The sequence below is a fragment of the Miscanthus floridulus genome, chromosome 13 (genome assembly GCF_019320115.1).
Source record: "Miscanthus floridulus cultivar M001 chromosome 13, ASM1932011v1, whole genome shotgun sequence".
Taxonomy (NCBI): domain Eukaryota; kingdom Viridiplantae; phylum Streptophyta; class Magnoliopsida; order Poales; family Poaceae; genus Miscanthus; species Miscanthus floridulus.
In genome coordinates, this window is record NC_089592.1 from 83,161,473 (window position 1) to 83,172,732 (window position 11,260).

General features: G+C 46.0%; 1 protein-coding gene and 1 long non-coding RNA gene across 4 annotated transcripts; one reads left to right on the forward strand and one right to left on the reverse strand.

Annotated features, from left to right (window-relative positions):
* Nucleotides 1-115: 115 nt before the first annotated feature.
* Nucleotides 116-2,248, reverse strand: LOC136501601 (uncharacterized). 3 transcript variants are annotated; one of them, XM_066497117.1, is made up of 3 exons: nucleotides 1,640-2,248; nucleotides 1,477-1,545; nucleotides 116-1,007 (listed from the first exon to the last, which is right to left on the reverse strand). In XM_066497117.1, the coding sequence occupies exon 3, from the start codon at nucleotides 940-942 to the stop codon at nucleotides 172-174; it is 771 nt and encodes a 256-aa protein (XP_066353214.1). In that variant the 5' UTR covers nucleotides 943-1,007; nucleotides 1,477-1,545; nucleotides 1,640-2,248; the 3' UTR covers nucleotides 116-171. The 3 variants fall into 3 exon arrangements, with proteins under 3 accessions (XP_066353214.1, XP_066353213.1, XP_066353212.1); XM_066497116.1 differs by having other exon boundaries at nucleotides 116-1,029; nucleotides 1,640-2,247; XM_066497115.1 differs by having other exon boundaries at nucleotides 116-1,029; nucleotides 1,477-2,247.
* Nucleotides 797-6,128, forward strand: LOC136501602 (uncharacterized). The gene is made up of 6 exons (XR_010770321.1): nucleotides 797-921; nucleotides 2,496-3,053; nucleotides 3,177-3,247; nucleotides 4,424-5,409; nucleotides 5,481-5,726; nucleotides 5,799-6,128. It is a non-coding gene; the product is annotated as an uncharacterized lncRNA (long non-coding RNA).
* The last annotated feature ends 5,132 nt before the right edge of the window (nucleotides 6,129-11,260 follow it).

The following is an 11,260-nucleotide window of genomic DNA, read 5'->3' on the forward strand; positions in this document are numbered from 1 at the left end:
GAATTCCTGATTGCTTTTAATTTGTCAGGAATTCAAAACATAACGTGTATATACACATCGTGTTTATATCATTTCCTTTCCTCCATGCGTACGTATGCACCTTCGCCAACGGAAGGGTTCAGTCGTACACCACGCACGCGCCGCCGCTGCCGATGGCAATCTGCTAGCTATCTAGTAGTTGAACCACCACCGCCACCGGCCGATGATCTTTCCGACGTACTGGTGGTTGTGCGGCTTTTTCCGGCACATGGTGGGGAAGAAGCCGAGCACGTGCTTGCACTCCCTGAGCAGCACGTCCCCGATCAGCGTCTTCTCCCGCCCCTGCGAATGGGCGTCCGGAGACGGAGCCGGAGCTGGTGCCGGAGCCGGACCCTGACTCGGACCAGGACCAAGAGCAAGACCCGGACCTGGTGCAGGCGCCTGTTCAGTCGTCTCCTCCACCACCTTCACCCTGTGGGCCTCGCTGTCGCCGCCGTGCTTGCCGGTGACGAGGAACATGTGGCCGTCCTGGAAGAGGTAGCGGCAGCCGCCGTTGTCGACGCGGCAGTGCGGCGCCCAGGCGGCGGAGCTGTTGAAGACGACGACGTCCTGGAGGAAGTTGCCCATGTAGCCCCACTTGCAGAAGAGGACGTAGGGGTCGGCCTGCGGCTGGAAGAACGCCCGCTGCGGCTTGTACGGGTCCAGGATGAAGTAGTGGAAGTACTCCCAGTTGCCGGAGAAGGCGGCGCGGCAGCTCAGGATCATCTGCCCCCCCGTCATCGTGCTCAGCATCGACACCGAGTGGTTCTGCCCCGGCGGCGCCGGCGACGACCCATTCCGGGGCTCCGCCGCGTGCGGGGACAGCATGCCCACGATGATCACCACCGACGGTATCGCCACGAACACGAACGGGATCGAGACGATCGTCAGCTTCCGGAGCAGGTCCTTCTTCTTCTCCTCCATTGCTTGCTTTGTCTGGCTGTCTCTTCCTGCTCTAGCTTCCCCTCCTCGTCACATCTAACCTCGATCTGCGTCAATTATAGAATTGCCCTGTGTAGAATTGTAGAAACGAACAGATATATACGCATCATTTGCGCTAGCTGCTTATATTTAGAAGAGTGGGATATGTTTAGGGCATATGTGTTCATCACAAAGACGTACGGTTTGGATATGCACATTTGAATCCCCATGGATGTACGAAATAGTTACGAATTAACAAATTTACCATAGAACGAGGAGTCTGGTTTGAGGAATCATTCCATTTCTAATACCCGTACCAATTGTTAGCTTGTAAAGAATGAGGAGATGATAATCAACCCAATTTCATTTTACAAACCAAACAAAAAAAAGTGAGGACTGAAAGGACAATCAACTAACTAATTTCTCAAACCAAACATCCTATTCATTGGAAACAAAAAAAGGATGATGGGCTATAAATAAAATTGCACGTGTGGATCCAAGAGCATGGGAAACCAGAAATAATGTGATGCTTATTACCTTTAAGGATGGTCTGGTCCGAATTTTGCATGAATTTCACATGAAACGACTCAATTCCCCCACACGAATCTAGACAAAGAAGCACACATATCCGAAATGAGATATCAATTGATTGGATAAATGTAATGGCCGTGTTAGTAGTTTGCTCGCCCTTCAATGACACCTTTTTTCAAGATGGCGAAATTTGTAAGCTGCCTTTGCATAGATAGAAATGACAAGGCTCCAATCCAAGGAATGATGGAGGGAGCCGGATGGGAAGAAGGTAGGGGTCGACGATGTTGTCCTCACGCGGCCACAGGAAGAGAATAGCCTTTTTATATATAGGCATGCACATGCATTTCACATGAAACCGATTCTGATGTGGTTCGGCGATACTAGTTTGAGGTTGTTCAGAGGATGTTTCTTGTTCGTATCTCAGCACCTTGTTAGCTCGCCCTTGGACTATTGCAAAAACAAATATTTGACATGCCAATAAGAATTCTAATACCCACTCACACACAAAAAAAGAGTTCTAATGCCCATTGGAGGATGGGAGAGCATTGTTGCACAACATCTTATCTGTGCTGGCTCTAAACCCTCACCTGTGATGATTATCAGGGCTTGTTTAGTAGAGCTCCAAATTTGAAATTCCTCTATAATTCTCCAACTTTGTTTCTCAAGAATATATAGGCATGCACATGTCTTACATATGAACCTATTTTGATGTCTCCGGCGACGGCAATTTGAGTTATCGAGGATGTTTTGTTTGTTTCTCAACACTTTCTCAAGTTAATTCTACTACTACTCATTGTAGGATGGGAGGGAGCCGCCCATGACTTCCTCAAGATGGCAAATTTGCAACCCATTGTTTTTTATGGACAAAATTAAAAAATGTCCTTATTTATACTATATGGATACAAGCTACCATCCATCTCTCTCCCGGAAACACTCCCAATATTTGTCACCGAATCATGGCACCAACATGTGTATGGGTTATCTCTACCTAATTTCCAACATGAATATTCCGTGTATTTGTGTAGGTCGTCTGATACAATCGTGGCTCGGCCCATCTTGGCAAAGCCACGGCTACACGGGTCCATCCCCCGCCTCGTGCGCATGGCCACGGACTTCTCAACCAACGCGCCCAAGTCTGCAGCCCACCGTCTCTCCCCACAAAACCCCCACAACCGCCCCAGCGAAACCAAACTAGCGCGAAATCATTTGCTCCTCTGCCGCCCTCCCTCTCCAAATGGAAGATTTAACTTTTTAGCATTATAAGGATCGGCACCTCCTGAGATGTTACTGCAACAGCTGGCAATACGACTTTGGCACGCAACAGAGAGAAGAGATACAGAATTGCCACTTTTGCACTCGTGGCATGACAGCGCGTCAGTCCAGGTGGGATCTGAGGCAGCATGGGGGTGGCAAATGATCGTGGCTACCCCTGCCCTCTACTGCTAACCCAGTCGGGCCGCACTCAGTCGCCTCTCCCGGCCCATTCACTCATTCTTCGTCTCCCCGCTCTCGCCGTAGCCCTCCGACGTCACCGCCGCCTTCCTCTCCCTCTTTCCTCTCCCAGCTTTCTCGATGGATTGAAGGTACGTGTGTACCGCCATTGTCGCCATCCCGCTCATTTTATTGCACTGGTTTTGATGGGATTGTATGTTAGGTTAGGGTTCCTACCAGTGATGGTGAAATTGTCCGCCTTCCTTGCTTCGTAGGTCGTTGATGTAGTGGCTTCTGTTGCGGTGGAGATTGGAGACGCAATGGATTGGAGTGGTTGCCCTATTTGGTAAGTTAAACTTTAGTGCACTTTGTCCTCGCTTTGATTCCGGATTGGGAAGATGCTGTGTAGTAGGATACCGTCTAACAGTTTGATTTGTGTTTCTGTTCGTTATTGTGTCAGGATTGATCCTGGCAATGCTTTTAGATTAGTTGTTAAGGTTTCTAAGTATATTGCTGATGGTGAGTACGGGAAAGTAGAAATTTCACCGCAGGAGCATGAACTGTGGCTGGATAGGACTGTGCAGTTTTCTCTGTCTAAATGTCATGATGAAATGGCCAGTAAGATAATCTAGGGATCTTCACAGACATTGGTTGTTTGGGTGGTTGACAGTGACAGTGAATCTGAATAGAAAGTTAGGAGGGATGAACATTTTGAACAACTAATAAAGGATAGATGGAATGACAGGGTAGTTGTGCTTGTAGTGGATGTAGTCAGCAAACATGCTCAAACTACCAATGCTAGCTCTGGTGTTAGGTGTGCATCCGGTGTCACTTCTGCACAAGGTAGTGCTGCTCCTGGTAATGCACAAGGCAGTGGTGCTCCTGATAATGTAGAAGGTAGTGTTGTTCCTGATAATGTTGAAGGCAGTGGTGACACCTGCAGCTCTCCACCTCCATCTGTGCCAGTGGAAGAAGCAAAAGAGGTTGATTGGGCTGAGTTGACTATATTGGCAGAGCCTAATGAGGATGGAGAGGCCAAGGAAGTTGCTGATGAGGACAAAGTGTATGAGGCAAATGTTTTCAAAGCAGCAGATGAAAGAGCAGAGGAAGCAGCTAGGAAAGTTGTGCCTATCCCTACCATGACAGTTGAGATGCAGAGTGATATGGTAGATGCAGTTGTACCAGTTGATGATCATGTGGGTGTGGAGCTAATGATTGATTGGGACAGGGATAATCCAGATATGTCTGTAGGGGTTTCTTACCCTTCTATGGATGATTTCATATTAGCTGTGAGACAACATGCAATTGTCAAGGAGTTTGAGCTTCACACTGCACACTCTGATACATCAAAGTTTAGGGGAAATTGTGCTTCTCTTGGATGTCCTTGGATTATTAGAGCTAGAACCCAACATAATGGTAGTGTCAGGGTATTTTTTTTTATAGATTTATTTTGTTTCATTTAAACTGTCTGGATGTTATGTTTGTCTGGTTACTTATGTTTGGCCGTTTTGTGCATGTGTAGGTGCAAATAAATGAAGGGCAGCATAATTGTGCCTCTAGAAGCAGAGTGGTTGGTAGGATGGCCTCACAAGCTTGGGTGGCAGAGAGGGCTATTCCACTACTCAAGAAGAAGCCAAGCATGGGTCCAAAGGAAGTGCAGGAGGAACTACAGACCAAATACAAGATTGAGATCCCCTATCAAACTATAGTGTATGGTAGACAGAGAGCAGCCAACAAGCTTTTTGGTAAGTGGGATGACTCCTTTGATTGGTTGAAAGAGCACCATAACCTACTCTAGGCCAGGAGCAATTTTAGCAGTGACATCAAATGTGACTACATCAACAATAATTTAGCTGAGTACTAGAATGCATGGATCAAAGAGCACAAGGATCTACTTGTACATTGTTTGGCTGATACTATCAGGGAGAAAACAATGGTCCTGTTTGCTAAGAGAAGGAAGATCTCCATTGCCTTGACTGGAGGAACCTTACCTGCTGTCATACACCAGCTCAATGCAGCTTCTAAGGGTCTAGGCCACCTCAAAGTGACTAAGGGGCATCCAAAAGAAGCAGAAGTCACAGAGATATACAAAGATGAAGTGAGGAGGCATGTTGTGTATCTTACAAAGCATATTTGCACCTATAGAGAATGACAGGTAACTAGGAAGCCATGCCCACATGCACTGGCTATCATCACCACTATGAGGTAGCCCCAAATGGACCTATATGTGGACAAATACTTCTCTGTTAAGAAGTTTCATGTTGCCTACCATGGTATTATCCCAAACATCACTGATAGGAACCAATAGCCTGAGGTTGACAAGGGTTTCAAGTTGTTGCCACCACTGTCCAAGAAGAAAAAAACTACTAGGCAGATTGAAGAAGAGTAGGTACCTATCTCCAACTAAAAGAACTGGAAAAAGAACTAGGCAAGTAAAATGTACTGGCTGTGGTGAGTATGGCCATAGAACTGGTAGTGGAGGTGTGCACTGACAGGGACAAAGAAAAGGTAAATACTGAACTGTTATCTTATTTCAACAAATAAGCAACAACTAACCTAACTATGGTGTTTATTTACAGGAAGAGGACCAAGAAGACAGCTCCTAGACCAGAAAGAAAGAAGGCCAAGAAGGACCAACCACCAACAGACCAAGGAACACCAAGGACAAGAGCAGCAGTGGCTAGAGAGGCAGCTGCAAAGGCAGCAAGAGAGGCTACAGAAGCAACAGATAAGGCTGTTGCTGCAGCAGAACAAGCAGAGAGGTATCTCCTGGATGTGCCACCGCTGGAGACAATTCCACCATCAAGCCCAAGAACACCTCCAAGGTATGATACAACCTTTAAAATTCTATGCTTGCCAAAGAATGCAACCCTGAACTCATGGATGTTTGAACACAGGAACACCTGCCTTGATTTGCAAGTTGTAAACTAGATTGAAGACATGCCTGCTGATGGTGCTCCAAGGAAGATGACACCAAGGAGGAAGCAGCTGGCATCCAAGGTCAGGAAGAGTCTAGGAAAGAAGACTCCAGCAAAGAAGGGGAAGAAAAAGTAAAACTTGTAGTGAACCTTTTGTGTGATCTTTTGTGTAGTGATGCATGGCCTGAACATTATGTGCTTTATGTGGCCACAAGACAATGTGATGTGTGGCCGTAAGCTTTTGTGTTGGAATTGGCCAAATGACTATGTAATATGTGGCCTTAAGCTACTGTGATGTAAGTGGCCAAATGTCAATGGATGTGTAGACATCCCAACTATCTGAACCTGTTATGGTTTGTATTAAATTATGTGCCATTGCTCTATGAAATGATGTTCATGTGATCTGTTTTTATCATACCTCTGTGAATTATGTGTCAATTCATCATTTCAGTTTTAGTCATCCATCAATTTCATTCATCCATCCAGACAATAAAATTTTGGGGACAACATTTTTCAGTTTCATTCATCTATTACTTCATTATAGCATGCATCACTACACACCCAAAGACAACACATACAACACAAGCAATGAACATGTTCATCTTCAACATCAGTTTCTCCAGCTTGTGCTCCAATTCCTTCCTCTGCTTGTCACCATATGGACTCCCCACTGAAGCTTCTTCTTCCACCACCTCTACCCAGTTCAATGGCCGAACAATGACGATGCCGAGATCCTTCAACTACTGGAAGTACTGCTTTCCGAATCGATAGTACCCACACAACTTGGGGAACTAAAAAAAGGACACCAATTACAACCCTAACTGTGCTAATTTAGGAAAATCCAGGAGACAACTCACCCCATTCCTTGCACACTTGAAGTACAGACGGACATGATTCTCACTGTCCTTCTTGGTCCGTCCTTCCACCACTCAAGCAAGATGGCAATCCAGGCAAGGGATCAACGGGAAACCGCTGAGCTCACCAATGGGATCGAGACCGACCAAGGCAATGCGGGTGCTCGGGCCACCGTGAAGCCTGCTCCTCGCCCGTCCACCTCCAGACGACTCCGAGTAATGCTCCATCGAGAAAGCTAGGAGAGGAAGGAGGGAGAGGAAGGCGGCGGCGTCGGATGGTGGCGGTGGCGGCGGCGGAGGGCTACAGCGAGAGCGGGGAGACGATGAACGAGCAAATGGGCCGGGCGAGGCGACTGAGTGCGGCCCGGCTGGGTTAGCAGCAGAGGCAGGGGCAGCCGCGGTCATTTGCCACCTCCATGCTGCCTCGGATCCCACCTGGACTGACGTGCTGTCGTGCCACGAGTGCAAAAGTGACAATTCTGTATCTCTTCTCTTCGTTGCGTGCCAAAGTCGTATTGTCGGCCGTTGCAGTGAGATCTCAGGAGGTGCCAATCCTTATAATGCTAAAAAGTTAAATCTCCCTGCGATAAAGGATGTTAGCATTGGATCGTTCAAAAAGTCCCCTTGCCAAGGTACTCAAGAAGCTTTTTCTGGAGGCAAGTGCTGCAGGAGACGTGCTGAACCCAAACGAAGTTTCGAAATGTGTACACAGGCACAGTGCGCCGCGATTCAGAATTGGGACTTTGGAAGACAGCCACGAATTTCTTGTGGCCTTGCGCAATATTTGGAATGAAGGTGAGGAGATTGATAACAGGCAAAGTGATGCCCCTACAGTGATTGATTCCATTTTTAGGTTTAAGATGCTTCAGACACTATCCTGCAAAAAATGTGGTCATTCGTCTCCGACATCCGATTTTTTCTGGGACCTGACAATGCATTTCCCATCAAAGTGGCATCCAACCAAAAGTGCTGCATCACCACAAACAAGCAAGAGTCCCAGATCTCGAAAGAGGGAGATTGCTGTTCAATTATTTCCAGCAGATGTGCAGAGAAACTTGGAAAAGATGCAAACAGTTTCTGAAAGTGGTTATTCTCGTGCTATTGGTTCAAAGGTGACTGTGGAGGAAACACATAAACGTTTGGAAGTTGGTGAGTTTATGATTGCTCCTGCACTTATTAAAATGCCTTGACTGCAGATGTTGGAGGTACTCTAGAGTCCTAAGTCATTCCACATTTGTGGATTCAAAATGCTGGAACTACGGAACACTCTGAAACTGGAATTCTTATTGGGTTATCTTGCCCAATATAAGAAAAACGTTTCATTTTTTGGAATATGTATCCTACACTTGCTAAGAGGAGAAAATTGTTTGAGGGCCCTTTGCACACATGGACAGAAGAAAAATTTCACTAAAACCTTTGGGATGTGTATACAAAAGTGAGCAGGATCTTTCAGAAGTGCTAACACGGCAATGTTGTTTGTAGTGTATTAGATAAAACTGCCACTGGAATAAATAGCTTGAGACATTGAGTCCTTGTCGTCGCATAAAATTGTTGCTCCACTTAATCATGTGCGGGGATTCTCGAAAAGAAAGCTCTTCGAATTTGGAGGATAAAGATCTAAAAATATGTAGAGGATGCCAGTTGCTGGTTGCATGATGTCGATACTGCAGATAAAATTAAATATTATATATGCTTGGTTCTGCAGATTCTACTCAAGCGCAATGTATCAGTCAAAGCAAGGATGTTGTACAGAGTCCTTTGCAGATTCAGGAGGGCAAGTCTGTTTATTCACTGACAGAAGATTCATTATCGATTGAAGACTTCTTATTGCTGTTTTCTGAAGGTCAGGTAAAATGGCGCTGTCCTAATTGTGCCAAGGATCATAAGGAGCCAAGTGCCAGTCAAAGTAAAAATGGCGAGCAGATAGTGGGAAGCGGCAATGAAGATGATGTTGGAGATACTGTTAAGATTTATCGTTTTATCACGCTTCCACCTGTATTAGCTCTTCACCTTAATAGAACTTCTCACCTTAAGGGAACTGATGGGATCAAAATAAGTGGCCATGTGAGATTTATGGAATACCTTGATGTAAAGCGATTCATGGACCCCAGGTACTGATAGTTCCTCACAGTAATACCTTATACATCTGTGCAGTTCTAACTTCTAGCAAGTTTCTAATTGCGTACGCTTTTTTGTTTAGTTCATTCCTACTAGCTTTAACGATACACGACCTTCTCTAAATAAAGACTTGAGAACACATGGCATTGTTGGTGAATGATTTTTTTACCCGTACTTCAGTGTTCTCATTTGTGGTCATGGGGGCTTTTGTAGCCATATACTCGTTAGACTATTATTTTTCCAAATCAACTAGTACAGTTTTGAAATAAGTATGTGATTGTAGTGTGTAACTCCACCTATGGTGGGGCGTCTTTGGTGTCCCAGCATAGCAGCTCTCAAGCCCTGGTAAAGGAGGAGGGTTGTGTTAAGCGCGACGAGCCAATATAAAAAACTTAGCCACTTTAATGAAGATGAAACCCAAAAGAATCACATTGGGGTGTAACCCTCTTAGCGGTGCGCCATATCAGAATCCGGGTATGGTGTTAAATGAGCAAGGGCCGGGTTGTCACCCCCGTGACGCGCTGTGTCGTGATCTGGACACGGTGTTAAGTGAGCAAGGATCGGGTCGTCGCATCCTTAGTAGCGCGCCACATCGGTGTCCGGGTGTGGTGCAAAATGAGCATGGGTCTTGACACCTACCTCGGCGGTTGCGAAGAGTAAGAAAGCTAGTCGAGTCAACTAGGATTCATTTAGGTAGCTAGAATATAGGGTCCCTTATAGGTAAGTTAAGAGAGTTAGTGGACACAACGGTTAGGAGACGTGTAAATATCTTATGTGCCCAAGAGACTAAATGGAAGGGGCAGAAGGAGAAGGAGGTGGACAATACCGGCTTCAAGCTCTGGTACATAGGGACAACTTCAATTAAAAATGGAGTAGGAGTTTTGATTAATAAGAGCATCAAGGATGGTGTAGTGGAGGTGAGAAGGCAAGAGGATAGGATCATCTTAGTTAAACTTGTCATTAGTGATATGGTCTAAAATGTAATTAGTGCGTATGCCCTCAAGTAGGCCATGATGAGAGTGCTAAGCGACTTTTCTGGGAAGACTTAGATCGCTTGGTTAGAGCTGTCCCTAATAGCGAGAAGCTCTTTATAGGAGGTGATCTTAATGGCCATGTAGGTACATCAAGTGTAAGTTTCAAGGCGATTCATGGGGGTTTCGGATATGGTAGTAGGAACCAGGAGGGAGAGAAAGTCTTAGACTTCGCCATAGCTTTTGATCTAATGATAGCTAACACTTTCTTCCGTAAGAGACAGTCCCATTTAGTGACCTTTAGTAGCGGCCAGTTGAAAGGTCCTAATGGCTAGAGGGGGGGTGAATAGCCTAATAAAATTTTCTACAACAACACTTAACAAAGTAGTTAGACAATTATGAGGCGAAGCAAGTGTTGCGCTAGCCTACTCAAAATGCAAGCTACCTACCACAATTCTAGTTTAGATAGTATCTATTCACACAATAGCTATGGCACTACCCTATGTTAATGTGCTCTCAAAGGCTAACTAAAGAGTCACACCAACCAAGCAAGCAAGCTCTCACAACTAGCTACACTAAAGAGCTTGACAACTAGTTTGCGGTAATATAAAGAGAGTGATTAAGAAGATTATACCATCGTGTAGATGGAAGAACCAATCAATCACAAGGATGAATAATAATGAAGACCAATCACCTCGGAATCAATGATGAAGACAATGATTTTTACCGAGGTTCACTTGCTTACCGGCAAGCTAGTCCTCGTTGTGGCGATTCACTCACTTGGAGGTTCACGCGCTAATTGGCATCACATGTCAAATCCTCAATAGGGTGCCGCACAACCAACACAAGATGAGGATCACACAAGCCACGAGCAATCCACTAGAGTACCTTTTGGCGCTCCGCTGGGGAAAGGTCAAGAACCCCTCACAATCACCATGATCAGAGCCGAAGACAATCACCACCCTCTGCTCAACGATCCTCGCTGCTCCAAGCCATCTAGGTGGCGGCAATCACCAAGAGTAACAAGCGAAACCTGCAACGAAACACGAACACCAAGTGCCTCTAGATGCAAATACTTAAGCAATGCACTTGGATTTACTCCCAATCTCACTATGATGATGAATCAATGATGGAGAAGAGTGGGAGGGCTTTGGCTAAGCTCACAAGGTTGCTATGTCAATGAAAAATGGCCAAGAGTATGAGCTATAGCTGGCCATGGAGCTTAAATAGAAGCCCCCACGAAATAGAGTCGTTATACCCCTTCACTGGACATAACACGGGCTGACCGGACGCTCCGGTCAGTTGACCGGACGCTGAGCCCCCAGCGTCCAGTCGCTCGTAGTCAGCCACGTGTCCCGACTTCAACGGTCATCTGCCTTGACCGGACATTGTGCCTGAGTTGACTGGACGCTGAACACCTAGCGTCTGGTCGTTGTCCGATCGTTTACAGTAAAGTTCCAAAACCAATTTTTGCTGACCGGACGCGTCCGGTCATGCT